The sequence below is a fragment of the Anoplopoma fimbria genome, chromosome 17, assembly GCF_027596085.1.
Source record: "Anoplopoma fimbria isolate UVic2021 breed Golden Eagle Sablefish chromosome 17, Afim_UVic_2022, whole genome shotgun sequence".
Taxonomy (NCBI): Eukaryota; Metazoa; Chordata; class Actinopteri; order Perciformes; family Anoplopomatidae; genus Anoplopoma; species Anoplopoma fimbria.
The window spans coordinates 18,561,068-18,582,785 of record NC_072465.1 but is presented as its reverse complement, the minus strand read 5'-3'; the positions used below and the strand labels follow the sequence as shown (position 1 = coordinate 18,582,785).

Below are 21,718 nucleotides of genomic sequence, written 5' to 3'. Positions count from 1 at the left end.
AAAGCAAACATTACATTGGATTTTGTCAGTATTGCTCATCTTAAAATGACACCATGTAATTTGACCTCTAAGCCTGAAAAAAACCTTCATCCAGCTTTGTGTCCTTACTCCGTTCAACCTTCTCCATAAAAAATAAATTCAAATTCATTACATTTTTTAATTCATGCTAGCGGTGTGGCTCTAGGGATGGCAATGTCAGTCACTTTAGTCCAAACTGATATATCTAAACAGTTAATGTTGAAAACTACTTAAGACATTCTTGCTTCATGGAGGATGAATTTGAAAAGTCAACAACTTTTAGATACATTTTGTTCAGACAATTATGTTCCCCTCAAGTTCAAGTACTGCAACAACTTTTGTGATCCTTCAACTTTCCACCTTGTGCCGCCATAAATATTAAAATGTGTTAGATACTTTGGTTTACGAACAAATACATGCAAAACTAATGTTTTCAGCCTCAGCTTCAATTTGCTTGTGGCTCTTATTGGCAAATTTCAGAGCTGCAGGTTCTAAGTCTTATTGAACCAGTTTATGCATTATTGGATGAAATGCTGAACAACCTTTTTCATTTTAAACATACTGAGCTCCCAATGGTTCACGTGCAAAAGAGGATCAGTTTATTTACTTCAGTCAGCATCCCAATGTTTTTGGTCCTTTATTTTGTATTCTTTTTGCACATGTTCATGTTTTATTATTGGCTCAGTGAATGTTACCAGTAAAGATCAAACCATATCCTAGTAATCCAAGTGAACCACAGGACCAGATCTTTTTTAACTGTACACTGTTGATGATTAAATAATGTTGGCTCCTGATGTTTTATGACTCAAAATGTCTGCCCAGGAACTCTGAACCACAGCTCACCAAAACTTAGCTTCTTCCCAAACATTTTCCCATGAGATTCCCATTTTGCTCAATCATAGTTTGATGTTTCTGATTAGGAAAGCTCTGCGACTGGTTGGTTTAATCAGAATAATGATTCCTCTGTGAAGCAGCCAAGTCTAGAGGAAAGACGCTGGAGTGCTCTGCAGTATAGCTGTCTGCTGGAGGAACCAGTGAAAGATCTGATCCAGGTCACGGTTGTTAGGAGAGCCGATGGGAACGTTGTCACAGCTGGCTTCCATAGCTCTCTGCCCACTGGTGTTTATTGGAAAAAAACAGCTACCCGCAGCATTAATGTCCTAATTGTCTGTAATTGGCAGTAGTATTAACAGAGGTAAAAGAAGCTGGATGAATGCAGTGGGTTTTTAAGTAAGTGCTGCATGTGTGGCATTGGGTCTTCAGAAAGTGATCAGGTTTCCTTCTGCATGACGGCCTGAAGCTGGGAGGGCTGCAGAGTCTAAGCCTGCATGAGTCCAGATGAGAGACAAGATCCATTCATTAAGCTGTTTAAAATAAATGGTTCTGGGGAGTTGGATTGTACAAACCGTACTACTACGTTGGGGGAATCCTATCCTTGGCAACATGCTATAATACTTTTAATGAAAGACATCTGCTGTGGGGTGGTAATATGCGAATACAGTTGGGGAACAAACAAATGCATCTTATGTGCAGTGCAAAAAAGCATAAAATGAATACGTTGTGGACGGTTTTCTAGATTTCAGCTCCTGGTTAAATTCCATTTTATTTATGCATTTATTTATTTTTATTTTGAATAAGCAGCATTCATACAAATGGCACTGATCAAAGTGGCAGAGGCCAACTGTAACTGCTGTCGTGTTGAGTGCAGTGCAGCAGTGTCAACACTTAGGCCATCATACTGAATGAACTCGATTGCTCAGACAAATAAGAGCTTGAAGGTGAAGTTATGGTCTTCCAGTTCTTGGCTCCTGTCTTTATAGTGAGCTTTAGGAGTGTGTGAGTTATGTCCTCCAAAATCAGCAGGTATTAGATGCCCTTGTTAACTCTGAGAGCAGGACAGTTCCCGTAAAGATTTGTGGTGCTCGAGGATTTTTTTTTCTTGTATTGTATTCATTTTGCTTTACTCAGGCTCTGAGCCATAGCTGTAAGATACATTGCCAATTATGTGTTTTCCGTGCTGGAGCGGACTGCTTTCCCTCTTACCTCAATGGCATCATTGTCCACATGATTCTGAAGTCTGCACATATAGACATTTTATATGCGATGATTTGTCCAGACAAGTTGTGAATATGTTTGCATGTGGTGTGACAAAAACAATCATTATCAGTTTCTGCTGCTCTGTCTGAGCTAGAGTTCTTCTCAGATTATTGTGGCCTGATGTAATGACTGCACAGGTGTATGTTATAGAAGCTTTATGTTTGCATTATTAAGAAAACACGTCATAAGGAGGGGAGCTTACATTCATTGAATCCTGCAGAGGTCTCTTAAGGATCATTTCTGTTCAGATCAGGGAAGTGATGCTGACCATGAACATGCTTGGCTCTTCATAAGCTCTATAACGTGCCGTCATGGTCCTGCTGCTGTGTTTGTGTATGCGTTGGCACCAGATGAGAGTGCACAGTGCTTAGCTCCTGAATAGTCGATTTGACTGCAAGGCTCATTCCTTTCTCAGATGTTTGGATTATAACTACTGGATTTGACGTCTGGCACTTATCTCTTTGGGCTTTTCTTTAGTGGCAATTTGTTTTGTACAGGTCAAAGTCCAAAGAAAAATAATGACAGAACATCGTTTAGTAGTCTGTTTTCATTCTTTATTTTCCAACAAGGGATTGATGTGCACTTATAAATCCTCGCTTTTTATCGCATCATGTTCTTTGAAAAATACAGTGGCCCTTAAGTACAATTTAGTACATCACTGAGGGAAAGACATCAATCACTGTTGGCTGGTAAAATGCAGAATTAGGTATTTGTAGGTCATGCAAGACTGGATATGCCTTTATTGTTAGAGAGAGCCAAGGCTGGGGGTGAGAGGGAAATCATGGGAGAAGGGGAGAGAGAGGAGGACCTTTAACGTGATGGACATCTAGTTTTAGTAGATGGGAGGGTGCAAGAGAGAGGGGGATGGAGGAAGGGAGAGAAAAATCAGGAGGCAGAGTGAATAAAAAGTAGTGACCATGTTACATCAAACCAGGATTTTGCACATTCATTTTAACTTTTCATAGCTATTGTACTAAACAAAAAAAAGGTTTAATTATTTTACAGTGTATTTTTTAAATCTTTTTTTAAGGTCTCTGTGAGGCCATGGCTTTGTCATCAGGACAGTGGATTTACTTTTTGGTTTTAGTTGAAGTGATGGCATGTCTGACATCTGCTGCAAACTATCCACAGAATTATTACAGAAGGATATGCTATAGGCCATACTGTTACCATGGAGACCATGGCTACAACCGTGGCTACCCTGCAGCAGGTAGGTGATCAGTTCACAGTCAAACTGCAGATGAAGTCCAAAGCGACTTGTACTTATTGTAAGTCGCTTTGGATAAAAGCGTCTGCCAAATGACTGTAATGTAATGTAAAATGAAGCTGTGGCAGCAGTGTTTAATGCTTTCACTCTGGGTCAGTCCTCGTGAGGAATAGTTTGTAAAAAAGTAATTATTCAACTGTTAATCATTGAAGTGAGTAATGCTGCCATTTTATTTGAGAATAAATAAAAAAGCAGAGAAAGTTAATTTCACAAAGGATTATAAATAGATTTGGTCACCCATATTTTTTATATGCAGTAGGATTGAATACATAAATAGGGAGTTATTTACAGTAGTCATATTATTTGTTCATAACTTAGCCAGACTGGCACATCAGCCCCACTGATAATGTATGCGCTGTCTGGCAATGCCCAGATAACTTTGTCTTTGAAAACATCAACTATGAATCATGAGAGACGCTTTGTAACACTAACACAAACAGCTCTAGATACCAGATACACTTTCGACAGATTTCAATATTATTTGACCGAATATTCATTTTCACGCTTGGCAGGACTACAGCGCTTGGGGATAAACGCACAAGATGACACATGTTTAACATTTTTTATTACCATATTGCTGATAACCCCAGGTTCTGCTGTGTTATTTAGATGTCAGTATTGGACATAAATCAAGGCTATTCAAAAATGATTTATCTTCTGCACGCAATAAACAAATCACCTTTCGGAAATGGACCAAAATAGTTTTCCATGAAGACGACTCAGTGCTGTAGGTGACTGCGGGCAGAGAATTAATGTGCCTTCTGTAAAAGCCAACGTCTGCGGAGACTTTGGCTCTCAGCTCTGGATGGATCATGTTCTGGAAATGGAAACCAGGCTGGAGGGGCTTCATTGACTGAGCGCTGCAGTCAACGGAAGAACAGCAGCACCACAATGCTGGACCTTTTTCATGAAAAACCAAACCAAACTAAAGGATGGCATGCAGCATGGATGGAAAAACGAAAGGACGGCTTCTGCCAGCTTTCCTGTGCGAAGTGGAGTCGAAGTTTGGCAGCAAAGAGACGATGAAGAGGAAAGTTTAGAGGCTCATTTCTGCCCCAAACACTATATTTGAAGATGTCGTTGGATATTATTATGAGTAGATGAGTTCAGCCGAAGGATATTCCTATAATTTAGGCTGTCTTGGGTAGGTTTTACTAGAACCATTTAGCAAGTAGATTTGAGTCCCTTTATGTTCATACACTGCATTTCTGTTCTTATCCTAACCCTATCCAATGCTTGTTTTTATTATGAAGTGAAGAATTGGTGTTTTATGAATCACATTGTCGACTAAGATTTTGTAATTTGCAACACTGTGCTTCCCCCATCGTGTTCTATAACAGTGGGTGATATGTGTCTGGGTCTTCTAAAGACCTGATTTATGGGCTAATCATTGGTCAATTATTGTTTGTGTGTACTGCGGGAACATGAAGACAATGATGTGGTGGTCTGTAATGCGCATGATGAGGCTCAGATGCAGATTATCCCACTGCCATGCTGCCTCCATCCCACACAACATGACATGGGCACTGTGGATGCTAAATCCACTCCTTATGTTACAGAGATTCTGAGATTTATATTTGTTAACACTGGCCACAGGAAATTAAGCCTTAAAGGGATAGTTAAGATATTTTGAAGTGGGGTTGTCAATGTGACAGAGACAGTTAGCAACTAGCTGGTGAACACAGTGGAGCATTTAAGTGGCCCTATTATGCTTTTCCAATTTTTCCCTCTCCTTTAGTGTGTTATATATATTTTTGTACATGGGAGGAGCAAGAGCTGTGAAATGTTGACAATGGAGCATTTCAGAGAGAGGATGAGAAGAGGTGCTGTAGGACAGCCAGGATGAGAAAAACAAGGCGGATTATGAGCATTAACGCATGTAAACATGTTGTAACTGTAACTTGAGATAAAAATAGGCACCGGGAAAATAGCATAATAGGGCCTGTTTAAGAGCCAGATATTGCCCTCACTAGCTGGTGGAAACCAAAAACAGAGCTAAAAGGAGAGTGAACATTGGACTTAAATTCACCATGTTGCCCAAAACACAATGCCAAATATGTGCTAATGTTACTCTGTATCTGGTGAATGTGTTAATATTAACGGTTTTAGGTTTGCCATATCTTAATCTTAAAAGGTGATAATGCCAATAAAATCATTTTGAAAGATACAGCAGCATCGTGCATGTATCCATTCATTATCTATACTAATTTATTCTTTGTGGCCCCGGGTCACTTTGGGTGGGAGGCAGAGTTCACCATGTATGTCTACCACAAGGCCGACACATATAGACAGACAACGTATCAACACTCATATTCACATCTATAGGCAATGTATACGGCCCCTAACTGACTTGTCTTTGGACTGTGGGAGAAAACTGAGAGGCAGGAAATAAAGCCGACTGTATACATGTATTTATTTGCAAAATTATTCTTCCCACAAAGGGTACAGGACTGTCTGTTATCTTTTTGGGGGGGTGATGAATGTTGATAAAAAAATGTTTATACTGAACTTTGTAATGCATTTTACAACACAGTGCCTGAAGGCAAATGTATGGTCAGTAGTGAGACAAAACAACACAAAATAATAATATTCCCCCTTAGAAAATGATGAACAAGTTTATAAAACTAGCTATTTTTCACTGGAATTCCTCTGAATTCTTAAAATAGTTTCTTGCTGAAAATAGCTGCCTGGAGTCAGAACTGCACTGAACAACACATTTCTCAACCAGACATTTAACTTTGCGCTGAATAATGTTATTTTATTATGTGTTGGCTGTTTTTCAACACAGCGGCCAAAGTACATTCACACTCACCTTTTTAATATGTCACATCGCTTTTTTTATCAGCCTGCAACATTTCTAGTAATTTGTCACTGGTCTGGAGGCGAAATGGGTTCAACTTCATGTCCTATTTTTCCCGATAATTATGGCAGCAGAGAGGCTGTTAGCAGAAGTCCAAACATATCAGGGCTTCATAAATCAGCTCTGATCTCACAGGGGGTCCGCTGTGGAACTCAAACAACAATTTATTAGTCTTTGACCCCTAAAATAAGAAATGTTTAGGAACACTGCAAAGCAGTCATCTTTCCCTCACCATCACTTACCCAGACACTTTTTTAATTTGTTTATAATCTCAAGGCACGACAGAGAGGAATGTGTATGTTTTGCATCCTATGATTTAAGCTTCCATATGTTTGCTACACCCAAGGGACCCTGACAAGGAAAGGAATTTAAATTTGGGTTTAAATGTTCAGTAGTTGTTACCATATGGGGGGATTTGTTTGTTTGAGATTCAATGCACTTGTAGAATACTTTTCCTTCTCATCCATCATCTCGTTTCCTCTCGGAGTACATCTTTATCCTAAAACCTGTGTTAAATTCCTTGCTCAGCTTGGCAGCTCATCTGGTCTTTATTCTTGGGACCATTTTTTTCTCATAATGAGAGGATTTAGTGAAATTGCACTAATTTCTCTCCATTCTCTCTCCTTCTGTCTGTTTCTGTCTTTTTCTTTTTTTCCCCCTCCTTCCCTACAGATATCGATGAGTGCCAGGTCCATAATGGAGGCTGCCAGCACAGATGTGTGAACACCCGGGGCTCCTACTACTGTGAATGCCTCCCAGGTTCTCGCTTGCACGTGGACGGCCGCACCTGTCTGGGTAAGGAACACTACAGCTATGTGGCAGTGCTTACATTGTACAAGCAGGAAAAACTACCAGTGGTGTGCACACAGAAATAATACTGGGAATTTGGCCCTGTTAGTTCTTTGTTAACATACTGTGACGTAATGTTACAAAACGGCTTAATTTGAGGTTTCATCCTTCCTTTAATCCGAATGGAAACAGAGTATGACGACCTACGACGTTTCCCCATTGTAACGTGGCCCCACTTGTTCAAAACTCACATTAACAATGAATCACTGTTTCAGATGTCTTCTGAAAGTCTTTACTGGGAGTGTTATTTTTGTTGGTCATTAAATCACTGAAGTTTAGCCACATATGCTTTTTGACATGGGCACTTAATCATGTAAACCACATTCATGTTGTTTTAGAAGTGGACCCCTTTCATTCTGACAAACAGCCCTATGGTGAGACAATTTAAATAACATTTGCTGGTTAAACCGCACTTAGTAACAGTCCGTGCAGTTTTAATTCCCTTTATTGGATGTCTTGTAGAAGATGTTTTCCTGTGAGGGAATCAACTGAGACAATAAACTGACATGTCATGGATCGCATGTGTTTAAGGCTCCAACTAACTGCTGTTTTCATGATTGACTAAACTGCTGATGACTCTATCGATTATTGGTTGTGAGGAAATTGTGAAAAATGTCCAACACACAATTTCATTAAGTCCAAGGTGTTGGCAAAAAATTGCTTAATCCATTTAACCAATAATCCAAAAACCAAGATCTTCAGTTTATGACCACTAAGGACAAAGTAAAGCAGCAAATTCTCACATCTGAGAAGCTGGAACCAATTAATTTTTGCTTGACAGATTTCTTACACAATTTATTTATTATAAAAATAGTTGCCCCTCTCGTTGCCCCAGTCTCTCGTCCCCGTTTCCTCTCATCTCTCTGCTATCTACTCTTAATAAAGCAACAAAATAAGACCTTACAAACATCTGACTAATCATTTCAGCTCTAGTTTTTACTACATACTTTGTAGTACTTCAATGTCTATACATAGAATACATCTCTGTCTGTAATGTTACATTTTAAACATATTAACAGGCCATATGCATTTTCCAATTAAAAAAGTTCTGTGGACCCTGTTCCCTTGGTTTGAAAACTGTCCCTTGGTTATTATTTGAACTTGTCCCATGATGCCTTAATCCCCGCACTGCTCAAATATACAAAGATTAACCACCTATACATTGTATAATGACTTTCAATTAAAACAAAGTACCAGAATTATTATGAGAGCATATAGAAAACTGAGTTGATTTTTCAGTTTAGTTGGCAGTGGTTTCCGTTCCTCTGTTTAGTTATATATCCAACATTTCCCTCCATTAAATTCTGCTTTAGTGTTATTTCAACGTTCACATAAATCTGCTTGTTATCCCGTCACTCTTGACCTTCTCTGAGTTAACGCAGTACCTGTATGTTGTTTCTGCCAGATACACTAGAATTGGTCTTTTCAGAAATAAAAGATAGAGAAAAATAGTATAAACCCTGGCACCAGCAGTAAGGAATGTATACAGAGTGTCCTGACATTTAGAGTGGAACTCATTATGTGTTTCTTGGCTTCAGAATGTGCAGTCGTTTCATTGTTTCATAGAGCAGACACTGTAGCTGGGACCCAACTGTCCCTGCGAGGGCTTTTTGTGACAGCTGTTGCATGAAGAAATGACTGATTGCACTAATAATCATAGTGCACATCTGGACTGACTCCCAGGTGAAACGTATCTGTGAGGCTGCATATCCATATGCTAAAAGTGGTGTTCAGATAGTGCTGAGCCAAGCTGCAAAGTGTGTGCATGTTCACAAATAGATCAAGTATTTAAATCAACTCTAGGATCTAACTGTCCTTATAAAAATTGAATAAAACTTGTTTTTGCACTTTGCACAGCATGACCACTTGCATACTGGACAAAGGAAAGCACATACCATTCAGCACAGAGTCAGAGGGAGAAAAAGAAGAGCAGATGTCCTCAAATCAATTCAGTCTCAGTTCTGTTTGTCTTATCCAGCTCTTGATCTGCCAGCACAGGTCAGATGTATCCCACACACTTAGCGTGTGGCTGAATAATATTTGAGCTGGAAAGCTCACTGCAGTTTGACATGTACTTGTGATGGATGGATCTTGACTCCTGCCTTCCAGCATGAAAAACACCCGGCTGTTCAGCCTCTAAACCTTTTGTTTTTTGCTGAAGGGGTCGAGTAAGGGCCGACTACCTTGGTTTCATCTGTTGCTTCAAAAAAGAGAGATTCAGAGGGGGGGAAGATGATTAAGCTGGCTCTCCCCTCTAACTCATCAGTGGACGAGGGTTGTCCATCACAGAGGTCCTGTCTCTGTGATTTTTGGCTCTTCTGTGAAGATTTTGTGGCTCAGAGCAAATCAGTTCTCTGAGGTATTCGCTGATTGTAGGATTGTCAGCGGTCATGACCTCTGAGAAATATTCCTGTGGATGTGCCACTGCAGTTAAATCAAAAGTCAGAATGTGATCATAAAAACTGCAATTTGAATTTAGAGGCATTGATTTATTTTCTGCAAAGATGATTGATTTACTCATTTCCTATGACTGTCTCTCTTTCTGTTCCATTATTTTTCTAACCTTTTACCACATCTCTTAAGTTATTTTTAATTTTTTTGTCTTTCAGCCGTTCATTCGTGTGCCATCAGCAACGGAGGATGTGAACACTACTGTATGCAGCAGTCTGCCGCTCATTTCCGCTGTCGCTGCAAGGCAAATTACGTGCTGGCAGATGATGGCAAGCATTGTAAATGTGAGTGAAACTGTGGTGTAAAGCAACACTAAACATACATCAACGCATGGCACAAGACAGAAAAGAGGAATAATGAATGGATCGGTGACTAAGGAAAGAGTTATAATAATACTGAGCACTTTGGAAGACGACGAAGGTGTGATTCTGAAGAGTTGATCATAACATTAAAAACTCATTTTCTGTATCTGCTGCCAGTTTTAATTATCTGACAGGATGTCTGTGCTGGAACTTGATTATCTGTCTTCCATGGAATGAGACATTGGAGTGAATCGCAGCAGTCTCCCTCATTGTTTTTTTCCCTAAAATTAGTATTTAGATGTCCTTGCTTCTTTTAATCTCTATGATTTCTGAGGCCTTGTAGTTGAGTACAGTTCTCTGGGGTTGGGAAATTATACATATATGCATTTTAAATTACTGTCTCTCAAATGCTTTTACTTTGTAATTGCTGGCTAAGAACGCTGAACGTTCTCAACCCAGATGCTGGACAGGCTTACACAAGTCAAACACACACATAACTATGCAGAGAGGACAATAAAGAGATGGGGTTGAGGTACAGAGTGGCAGTGTGAATTTAAAGCCCTGCACCTGCTCTGCATTAAGATGTCAGTTTTTACAGTTTTCTACACCAGTGCACCAGAAGTGTCCCCTCCCCTGACTGTCACTAGTGGATTTATATTTATGAGTGTGTGTTTTTTGTGTTGCAGTGCAGAATCCCTGTGCAGATCAAAACGGAGGCTGTATGCACGAGTGTCAGGTTGATGGTGGGAGAGCTCACTGTGACTGTAGAGCTGGTTACATCCTGGCTGAAGACGGGAAAACCTGTGAAGGTAAATTCATCAGTAACACAAATGATGACATACTGATTATTAATGTAGTTTAGAGTTAATCAAGTTAAGAAAATATAAGGAGACACACATAGAAAATGGTCTATAAAACAATATTGCCACATTTAGTTGCTGCTCTGGAGCTTTTCCTCATCACACAGTCATATTCCTCAGCAGATGAAGTTTAACCAGTTGACATTTAGTTAAAGCTGTAGATGTTTAAATTAATTCTTTGGAGTGCTTTAAATATTTCTCAAAAGTTTGATGGTTGGTCACTGCAGAGAAATAGGAATTGGAAAATCTACATTTCCGTGTCAACTGGGTAAACACCGTCTGCAGAAGCAGAGTGGGGTTTTCTGGCACAACTTCACCAACTTTTATGATGCATGGAAAACGGAAAAAGTCTGGAGAGGTTAAAACCCCTGCAACAAGAAATAAACGAAGGCCACAAGCTGAAACATGTTGCTCCCACTATAAAGCTGGGCACTCTGTCTGCTGACAAAGATGTTTGATACAATTGAAAACTCTAGGGAAAAGATCCCTGTCATGATTACAACAAGTATAGCTTTTAAGAGAAAGAAGAGGCAGAATTTGAAAGCCGATGTTTCCATTATCGGTATCTACCAACACTGAGTTTAAAGTGTGTGAAAGATGGTTTTCAAGTGCAAACATGGATTTTGTTTGTAAATTAACCTGTGCACAACAGATGCATCTCTCCATTGTACTCAGTATTTTTTTTAACATCTTTTTGTCACAGATATCGACGAGTGTGAAATACAAGGGGCCAACTGTGCTCATGGCTGCCACAACACACTGGGCTCTTACGCCTGTGTATGTAATTCTGCCTATGACCTGGGATCTGATGGAAAACAGTGTTACAGTGAGTTTAAACTCTATTAATATTATCACATGCATAACAACCTTATATTTATTTACTACAACATGTTTTGGCCCTTTAATTAACAAACGTTATCTCACTCTGAACTTGTTAAAGAAATCGAGATGGAGATCGTGAACAGCTGCGAGAAAAACAACGGAGGCTGTTCGCACCACTGTCAACATTCAACCAACGGGCCTGTTTGCTCCTGTAACCAAGGTTACCGACTAGACGAAGACCTCAAAACCTGTACTGGTAAGAAGCTGTAATGTACTTGCGTTAACTTAAATAAATTGCTTATGACAAATTATAAAGCATACTTATAAAATACATCAGCACTCATCCACAGCAGTGGAAAGCTCAGTGGAGATCACTAAATACAATTAGATAACGACAAAGCCAGAAAAAAAAAACACAGCCACTGACATGGAGAGCAAATATTTGTTTGGAAATATTTTTGGGGGGTTATGTAGGACTCATCTATTACACAAAAATGCTCTTTTGGTCAGAGGTTGGAAGATGTACTTGACCTGTACAATTTACATGATTTTGTAAAACGTTTCTGTCAGTGAGCAGGGAGGCGTATCACTACAGGCAGTTCATAATTTTACTCTCCCTGCTTGTTGTGTTTGGCAGATGTCAATGAATGTGGAGAGCAGAGCTCCTGCTGTGAGCAGGACTGCACCAACTACCCCGGGGGTTATGAGTGTTACTGCTCAGCAGGATACAGACTCAGCTCAGACGGATGTAGCTGTGATGGTATGTTCAAACCTTTTAGTCAAAATGTTAATGGCACTCACACTTTTATGAGACTGGATATTTACCTGTGTTGGGAGAGTTCCAGTTTGACTCTGAAGACGTCAACACAAACATGCACAATGTTGTCTTTATTTAAGTTTAACATGTAAAGTGAGCACTGCTCAGTTAAATTGCTTTGGCTTCTCTCAACTTTTCTCAATGTAGCAAAAGTGTTTGAATCTGTGTTGCATCTGTGTTGTTTAGATGTAGACGAGTGTCTGGCATCTAATGGCGGTTGTGATCACACATGCCAGAACAGCGCGGGTTCCTTTCAGTGTTTCTGCCGTCGGGGTTTCCGTCTCGAGGAGGACCGGCAATCCTGCATCCGTAAGTATCAGCATTGAAAGAGAGTGGCCAAGTGTGAATCACACCAGAAACATGCCAACTGAAAATCTGCCAAACTGTTGTTTGTACTTCCTGTGTACAGAGTAGTTCTCTTGGGATGGATAATGCAGTGATACAACATAGTGATAAAACTGCTCAAACTGCAGTCAGGCTGGATCACTATCAGGCTTTGATGTTTGGACCCAAAAAAAGAGGTTGCGAATGTTACATGCCCAATAATAAAACTGAGAGTGAGGTCGTCCCGTACCCCAACTATGTTTAAACCTTAACTTTTTCTTTTCTTATTCTGTATTTTTTTGTTCCAAATAATGGAGTTATTACATTACCAAGGTTTGTAAAAAATAATGCTTTTTAAGAAAGGTTGGAATACACAGAATAAAAAACAAAAATGTTTGTAGTGTATTCATTCTAACAACATTGATTCTTCTTGTCTGTCTCCCCACAGCACTAGAGGATGCGATTGAGGCCCTGTCCAGCGGAGCTCCCATCGAGCTGCCCCTTATTCAACCCATGCTCACCTTGATGCAGGACTACAACCAACCCCTGGAGCGCTATGACGACTATGAAGACGACGAGGGGGAGCTGAGGGCCGAGAGTAACCTGGCAGAGAAATTCGGTGAATTTTCCCCTTCAAAACCATTAGCCACTCATTATCATTAAGACCAACCTGTATCTGATTACCTGACTCGCAGGAGGTGAAGCTGTCTGACACATTCATTTACTGCAGGCAGGAACAGACCACATGGTGGGGGTTAATTACTTTGCTTCATGCTCCCAGACTGTCTGTACATAATGTAAAACCACAGCTTCTTTGGCAGGAATGCTGAGGATTATATGTCCTGGCAGCCCGTAACAGGAAGTCAAAGGCTCTGTTATGTGTTGTCCAAACTTAGACTCTTTTCACAACGGCAGAACATTTAATGTGTAATGTTACGTCACTGAAAGTTGACAGGAGTAATACTTGCAAAACAATTTTATACATATAGATTTTTTTGACTTGACAAATATTCAACTGGGATAGAAGCGTTGTCCATTCAAATACATTTGTGGTTTGGAGTCAGTGTTAGGGTGATTTTTAATAGCCTTGAGCCTTCATGGCATGTGTGTTTATAGCTAACGTCACACCTAATAACTTTACTGAAACTTGTAATTATCTCTGTCAACCTTGAACATATCATAACACATCATAACCTCTGACATCCAATGAGAAAATGTACTCAGGCAGTTAATAAACTTTTTTTATGAGCATCAAATGTCATGATTCTAGTTTAGATATGATTAAAATAGATAAATCAATCCTTCCCTGTAAACTGTTAGAACTCAGATGGGTGTTGATGTAAAAGAGTAGTGTGAACTTAATTCATTACTCTGTTGTTTCCAGTGTGTTTGGATGACACCTTTGGCAATGACTGCAGTTTGACATGTGACGACTGTTCTAATGGAGGAAAATGTAATCAATGGAAAAGTGGCTGTGACTGTCCTGACGGATGGATAGGTGTCGTCTGCAACCAGAGTGAGGATTGGCTCAAACATATACAGACACTCAAATACATATTCATATGTTTAATCTTACTACTTACTACTTCAAATTAGTCAGTATGACGGATTATCAGTAATAGACCCTTTTTTATGTTTCAATTTCCCAGCATGCCCAGAGGGAAATTTTGGTAAAAACTGCTCCTTCCCCTGTAAGTGTAAAAATGGTGCCACCTGTGATCCGGTCTCTGGGAGCTGCCGCTGTCCTCCTGGGGTCAGTGGTGACTTGTGTCAGGATGGTGAGTTATCACCTTTGTCCAAGCACACATTCTTTGTTCCTTGATCTTCACTGAAAACATTTCTCTCCCACAATGGGAGCTTGTTAAGTTTACTTAGAGTTGTTTTCCCGTCTGCAGGCTGTCCTAAGGGCTTCTTTGGGAAGCAGTGCAATAAGAAGTGTAATTGTGCCAATAACGGGCGCTGCCATCGAACCTACGGAGCCTGTCTGTGTGATCCTGGACTCTACGGACGCTTCTGCCACCTACGTAAGTCCCACCGTCCTAACATTAACACACTCACACCCTTGAAATCCCACGTAAGGAACCCCAGATTATACAAGCATTGTTTGGAAGACTCTGAATTTAGCTAACATTACATTTCAAGTATCCAAATGCAATAAAACAAGCTTGTAAATACTCCTATTGTGGCTTTAATTTTATCATCACATCAAACTTTTTTGTGCTTCATCCTGTTATGAAGTCATCTTCTCCTCCTTGTTTATTGTCCTTCAGCTTGTCCAAAGTGGACCTTTGGCGCCGGCTGCTCAGATGAGTGTCAGTGTGTCCAGCAGAACACTCTGGAGTGTCATCGTCGCCATGGCACATGTGTCTGTAAAGCAGGTTACCAGGGCAACACCTGCAAGGAAGGTGAGCTCACTATCACAATTATTATCAACAACTCCTCAACAAACCTTTCTTACATTTACTGTAGGCTGTTTTCTGTTCTAAGGTGTTATTACTGCACAAATACATTATGGATTACAGATGACAAAAGTATGAAGAAACTTAAAAAGTAAAAAAAAAACAACCATTGATACACTTGCCGAGAAACAGTCAAAGAAAATAGAAGGAAAAATAAATGTTGCCAGAGTAACAAATGAATGTCCATGCATGGCAAGATATGCTGTGTCTCCAGAGTCCATACAGGCTGGAATACAGCCAAGTTCACTGAAGCACATAACCCACTTACACTGAATTGCAGTCAAGCCCATTTGCTTTGTGATATAATCAGTAAAGGGAGTCAAATCTTTAAAAAAAATCTTGAGTCAGTCGAGGAGAACCAAATACCCACTTAATAAAGACAGAAAACATTGGATTTTCATTTCATTGTCCTGTTCTGTCTCTAGAATGCAACCCAGGTACCTACGGAGCCGGCTGTGAGAAAAAGTGCTCCTGTCCACCTGGAGTGTCATGTGATCATGTGACTGGAGAGTGCCAAAGAAAATGCCCTCCTGGTCGTCATGGAGAAAACTGTGATCAGGGTAGGTAGCACTACAGAGAACTTGTTTTCCCAAACATAAGTTTTTGTCCTTCCATATTTAGACAAGTCTCTCCTGTGTGTCCTGTGTCAGACTGTCCAGCGGGGAGGTTTGGAGCAGGCTGCGTCCATCCTTGTAACTGCACCAGCGCCCCATGTGACAAAGTGTCGGGACAATGCAAGTGTCCAGCTGGGACATCAGGAAAGCACTGTGAGAGCTGTGAGTGCAGAAAGTTTTTATCTTTACAGCTGAGTATATATAACCACACAAGTTTTGCATGATAAAATTGATAAAAATGTCAATCTTTTCCACAGTGTGTCCGGAGGGTTTCTGGGGACCAGGCTGCACAGAAACATGCCCTGTTTGTGAGAATGGCGGAGTGTGTGACAAACACAACGGGTCATGTAACTGTCCTCCAGCATTCATTGGCAAAGTCTGCCAGAACTGTGAGTATCAGCAGTGTGCATTTTGGGATTTCCACAGCAATATGCATTTAACAGTACACCAGCGGAGGAGGATGGCAGCACGGTGGATTATGGAAATCTCTAAGTGGTGCAGTTTGGACAAGAAATAGAAACACATGTCAGAAGACAGAGGAGCAGTTTTTCTCCAAGTTCATTAGCTTAAAATCTTCAGCAGTCGGAAAACCACCTCAGCAAAATTCACTGGGAAGAACAGATATAATTCCATTTCAAACAACCACGGCCTATTAAAGCCTCATTTGATGGCTGAATCAAAGAACCACAGCTTTTATGGGAACTTGCTGTGCTTTCATGCTTTCAGGAGAAGAAGGTTCCAGTAGATTAGTCTTGATGATTTCAATTTTTTTCCCCTTGCGCAGCGTGCCCGAGTGGACAATTCGGTCAAGCTTGCCAAATGAAGTGTGTGTGTGAGAACAACGCTCGCTGTGATCCGGTGAGTGGGCGCTGTACATGCGCTCCTGGCTGGACTGGACACAACTGCAGGAAAGGTAACAGCACTGGAAGGCATTTGTTATCAACTAACATCTCACTGAAGTTAAGTGATCTTATATCATCATCTTAGATCATATCTGACTGTAAAATATGTCCCTGATTTATGTCTGACACTCAAATGGGATGTTTCTGTTGCAGGCTGTGATGCAGGGCACTGGGGGGAAGACTGTGCAGAAACATGTGACTGTAGAAACGGAGACGGCAGCTGTGACGCTGTGACGGGCCAGTGCAACTGTGAGGCTGGTTACACTGGATCACGCTGCCACCAAAGTATGTAGTCATGTGTTAAAACATTTAAAGAAAAACAATTTTTTTTGTTTGGATAGAATATACTAAAAAGTTCTTACACACAAGAAATTCTTATTGACCTGCACTTCTCATGACATGAAAGAAACAAAAAAAGGTTCTCACTGTCAATCAATTCTGCTCACTTTATTAATGTTTCAGTCTGAGATGAAGGTTTGAGGATTGAAATGTCTTTAATAAAATGAGCAGTGTGAGTGTGAGTGTGAGTGGTGTTTTGGCTCTCTCAGTTTGTATAAAAATAAAAATGGAAAACCTGCTGGGAGGATATGTTGCTGTCGGCCAATTCATTCATTGGCAGTTTGCATTGCTGTCATTCAGCACAGTTTCATTATTGGTGCTGCCACCAGATGGTGCCAAAGTAATAATTTCAAATCCTAAATAAATACAAAAATGAGTGTCTGTTGGGTACTTATTTTTTGTACTGTAGAATTGTGTCATTTTAAAGCCAACCTTTATGAAACATGACATTGGACACGAAATGTTAAACAATATTGAAAGCCACAAATCAATAGTCTGTACGTCTAATGTGCTTGTGTGTGTGATATTCCCTCAGAGTGTCCATCAGGTATGTTTGGTCTCGGTTGCCGTCATCGGTGTCAGTGTGACAACAAGGCATTTTGTGACCATGTGAGTGGAGCTTGTACCTGCCAGGTGGGATGGACTGGAACCTTCTGTGAAAAGCGTAAGAGACGTCCCTTCACATCACAATGGCAGCTTCACCTTCTAAATATGTATACAGCATATGCTATTAACGGGTAGTCTTTACATCTGTGTGTGTGTGTGTGTTTCAGCGTGTCCTCAGGGTTTCTACGGACTGGACTGCCAGGAGAAATGTTTGTGTCTAAACGGCGGGAGATGTGACCACGTCGGCGGAGTTTGTTCCTGTCCTGCTGGCTGGATCGGTCCATTCTGCAACCTGAGTGAGTGACAGTCAACAGGTGCCGCCGTGACTCCAGTGTTATGAAAGATGGTATCATTTGTGAAGCAGCATTGGTGCGCTGAGAACATCTTTGTGATGCTGATTCACAGGGAAACAAAAACGCACTTGATTTCAGAGTTATTTGGGGAAACCCAGTTCAGTCGCACATGAGAAAGCACCGACTTGAAGTTCCCCATGCTTTGGCCTGTATCGCTTACCAGACACTGGAATTTCCACTTTTGATCAGCAAAGTTCACCATGGGGTTATGATATTGTTTGTCCCTCTCCTGGCAGCGTGCCCAACCGGTTTCTATGGGGAAGGATGTAACCAAACCTGTAGCTGCCGTAACAATGGCATCTGCCACCCGGCCACTGGGCAGTGTGTGTGTGCACCTGGCTGGACCGGACCCAACTGCACAGAAGGTGAGTGAACGCAACACAGAGCTGGGTACTCATCTATATGATGGGTTAAATAAGGGTGTCATAATTTGGTTTTGTCTGTGCGTTTTTTCCCCCAGAATGCCCTCAAGGGTTTTATGGAGCAGACTGTCAGCAGCGCTGCCTGTGTCAGAATGGAGCCGCCTGTAACAAGAGCAACGGAAAATGTTCATGTGCCAGTGGATGGATGGGCACGGCCTGTGAACTGGGTAAGTCTTAGAGATGCTGTGAGTAACAGTCTCCATATGTGTGACCACAAAACCACCTACTGATGAATCATTTTAAGGAAAATTCTCATTTATTACAACTTGGGTCTTATTTTTGTACATTTGGCTGCCATTTATAATAACATACTCAGATCTGGGAACATTGCTTCGGCAAAAATTGACGGGGCGAGAAACAGGAGATGATCAGACAGGTTGTAAACTGGCCAAAAACTGTTTACAGGTGCAGCAAGTCCCATAGGGCAAAGCCGAACCAACCAATGTCTGTTTAGAAAACATGTATGACTGCTGGCTTGTCTCACCTTGTCAGGCGTGTTTTTAGCAGCTTGGCCATATTCCCAGTACAGTACAACTGGTACAAAATCTGAATTTCCCTCTAACTTTATACTTGAAAATTCTTCTTCTTACCCTCATCCAAATCAAGGGTATAAGAACAGAGGTGACTCAGGGTCTTTAATCAGAGGATTGGCGGTTCGATCCCTGACTCCGCTACTCCATGTTGATGTGTCCTTGGGCAAGACACTTAACCCTAAATTGCTCCCGTAAGCTGTTCCTACGTTGTGTGAATGTGTGTGAATGTTAAGTACTCCTGATGGGCAGGTGACATCTTGCATGGTAGCCCCTGCCATCAGTGTATGAATGGGTGTGAAAGGGTGAATGACATGTAAGGTTAAAGCGCTTTGAATAGTCAAAAGCCTAGAAAGGCCTTATACAAGTACAAGGTTGTCTTACATTCTCGGGCCCTCTCAGACAGACAGACTTTTTTTTTTAGCTGTAAAAGAACCCAGTTAAATCATTATTTTGACCCTGACCCTAACTTGACATGTTTATCTCTAAACTCTCACTTTGTAATACTCTTAGGGCCGGATAATTCACCTAATTTAATGAATAACAAACATATTTTTGCTAACCCAATTTATTCATATCATAATTTTCAATAAATGTCCGTAGCTACAACAAACTCAACATCTGAACAGAACATCTTATCAGTAGTTCAACCAACAAATCAGCCGACAGATCAGCATCTTTAACTAATCATACTGGAACAGGACAGACGTATCGGAGCCAAAATGAGAAAACAAATACACACACTGATTTATAAACATGTATTGTCATAGATGATAAGCTGATCATTTATCTTGATATACACTTTAGGCTGTTTGGCCCAGCTCTACAAACTTGAAGAATTCAGCCTCATCTTGTAAAGCCATAATGATTTTTGTTAATCTTGACAGCAATGCAGAAGAATAACATTACCTAAACCCTAAACATTTATTGCCTATGGTTGTTTTACTGTGCTCATGAAATGCATACGTCTGAGTTCAATCTGCTACCTTAGCTCATTTGTTTTTGCCTCCAGTCTGGTTATTTGCTGGCAGAGTTTGTTTCCGCATCACAGACGGGTCTGCTCTATAAAAGTCTCTGCCGACCCGGCGATGACATTCCAGCTCGTTCTCCCTTTGAGCTCCATATCACACACTATCCTCCCTCTGTGCCTGTTACAACTTTTCCCTGCCGATCCATGCCAGGCCCAGCCCCCTCCTCATCCCCAGGAAACCTCTAATCCTGTCGCTGGAATGCCTCTAAACTCTGTGGCTACAACCTTGATTTCCAACTCTATACTATAAATTATTGGGGGAAAAGTCTTTGTTTTGTTTCTCTTTCTTGTCTCACGTGTGTTTCTGCTCATGCACGCTGCTGTATGTTTATACAGAGTGTGTGGTGGGCCGGTTCGGTACGGACTGCCAGCAGCAGTGTGAATGTGAAAACGGCGGCCAGTGTGACAGACTGACCGGACGGTGCAGCTGCAGCGGCGGCTGGATCGGAGAGCGCTGTGAGAAAGGTGAGCCAGTGAATCTCTACTGCACAACTGAAGCAAAACTAATAAACCATCAGAAACTCTGACCTTATGGGAACTGCTGTACAGTGGAAACTGTTGGACTGGCAATATTGTGTATTTTTGTTAATTATAACCTCTAATTTGCACCTTCTCCGCTCAGCATGTGAACCAGGCCTGTTTGGTGCCGGCTGTGAGGAGAGATGTCAGTGTGTGCACGGGGATTCATGTCACCACGTCACTGGAGCGTGTCAGTGTCCTCCAGGCTGGAGAGGAAAACTCTGTGATAAAGGTGAAAACTGCAGTTAAAGACACAATGGTTCTCATGCAGCCTCTGCACTCAGCCTCTGAGTTTGTCCTACTATTTCGATTATGACCCTGTTACATATTCAAAAAAATATACATACAGGAGCATGATCAGAGAAAACTTTCACATTTTGGATATGTTCTGCTCTATTTACTTGAAAAATATCACTCTGTTCCTTCGAGTCATAATTCTACTTCTTTCTACTGTGAATATATGGCACCTAGGTTTCCTTTCCCATTTATAAAGGCAAACATGCAGGATAAAATTTCTCCCCAAGTTGAAACTATAAATATCTTGTTTTGACTTTGTTGCCTTTCAGCATGTTTGCCGGGTATGTATGGAAAGGGCTGCATGCAGCACTGTGGCTGTGCTCAGGGCACGTCCTGCCACCACGTCTCTGGAGACTGCGGCTGTCCTCCGGGATTCACGGGAAACGGCTGTGAGCAGAGTAAGTGCTGCAGGACCAACTTGTGCCTCCAGTCCATTTAGAAAATGATGAAGCTTTGCAGCTTTTATTGACTAATTCTTGCATTTATAAAACCTGTTTAGTAGGCATCAGAAAGCAAGAACACCTCTTTCAAATTGTACATGTAAACCTCTCCTTCTCTCAGCTTGTCTTCCAGGAACATTTGGACAGAACTGTAACCAGGTCTGCCAGTGCTCAGAGACAAACCAGCTCTGCCACCCGGTGTCTGGATCATGTTACTGCGCTCCAGGTTTCCACGGCCCCAGATGTGACCAAAGTACATAAAATAGCATATTTATACATGCTACACATATCACATTACAGTGAAGCAGAGGCCTTTTAAAAGTACTAATTCCCTGCTTTTTCAATTTTCTTTTCAGTTTGTGGAAACGGTCGTTATGGTCCAAACTGTGAAAGCGAGTGCCAGTGTGAAAATGAAGGGAGGTGCATTCCTTCCACTGGAGCATGTGATTGTCCAGCAGGTTTTATTGGAGCACGCTGCAACATCAGTGAGTCCATCTAAAAACTGCTCCGTGGATGGTGACTGAATTAGTAATACATGTA

The 21,718-nt window shown here is 41.1% G+C and overlaps 1 protein-coding gene across 1 annotated transcript in view; it reads left to right on the top strand.

The window, feature by feature from the left end:
- The window catches only part of megf6b (multiple EGF-like-domains 6b), a 57,544-nt gene that overhangs the window by 30,174 nt on the left and 5,652 nt on the right, over positions 1-21,718 (top strand). Inside the window, exons 7-32 of the mRNA XM_054617730.1 lie at positions 6,915-7,037; positions 9,701-9,826; positions 10,531-10,653; positions 11,408-11,530; positions 11,645-11,782; positions 12,164-12,286; positions 12,530-12,652; positions 13,116-13,286; positions 14,052-14,183; positions 14,317-14,445; positions 14,563-14,691; positions 14,938-15,072; positions 15,552-15,686; positions 15,777-15,902; positions 15,998-16,129; positions 16,525-16,653; positions 16,796-16,927; positions 17,517-17,645; positions 17,755-17,883; positions 18,177-18,305; positions 18,401-18,529; positions 20,259-20,387; positions 20,545-20,673; positions 21,008-21,136; positions 21,300-21,431; positions 21,535-21,663. Of these exons, the coding sequence (XP_054473705.1) occupies positions 6,915-7,037; positions 9,701-9,826; positions 10,531-10,653; positions 11,408-11,530; positions 11,645-11,782; positions 12,164-12,286; positions 12,530-12,652; positions 13,116-13,286; positions 14,052-14,183; positions 14,317-14,445; positions 14,563-14,691; positions 14,938-15,072; positions 15,552-15,686; positions 15,777-15,902; positions 15,998-16,129; positions 16,525-16,653; positions 16,796-16,927; positions 17,517-17,645; positions 17,755-17,883; positions 18,177-18,305; positions 18,401-18,529; positions 20,259-20,387; positions 20,545-20,673; positions 21,008-21,136; positions 21,300-21,431; positions 21,535-21,663 (3,393 nt within the window). The remainder of the gene's footprint in view (positions 1-6,914; positions 7,038-9,700; positions 9,827-10,530; positions 10,654-11,407; positions 11,531-11,644; positions 11,783-12,163; positions 12,287-12,529; positions 12,653-13,115; positions 13,287-14,051; positions 14,184-14,316; positions 14,446-14,562; positions 14,692-14,937; positions 15,073-15,551; positions 15,687-15,776; positions 15,903-15,997; positions 16,130-16,524; positions 16,654-16,795; positions 16,928-17,516; positions 17,646-17,754; positions 17,884-18,176; positions 18,306-18,400; positions 18,530-20,258; positions 20,388-20,544; positions 20,674-21,007; positions 21,137-21,299; positions 21,432-21,534; positions 21,664-21,718) is intronic.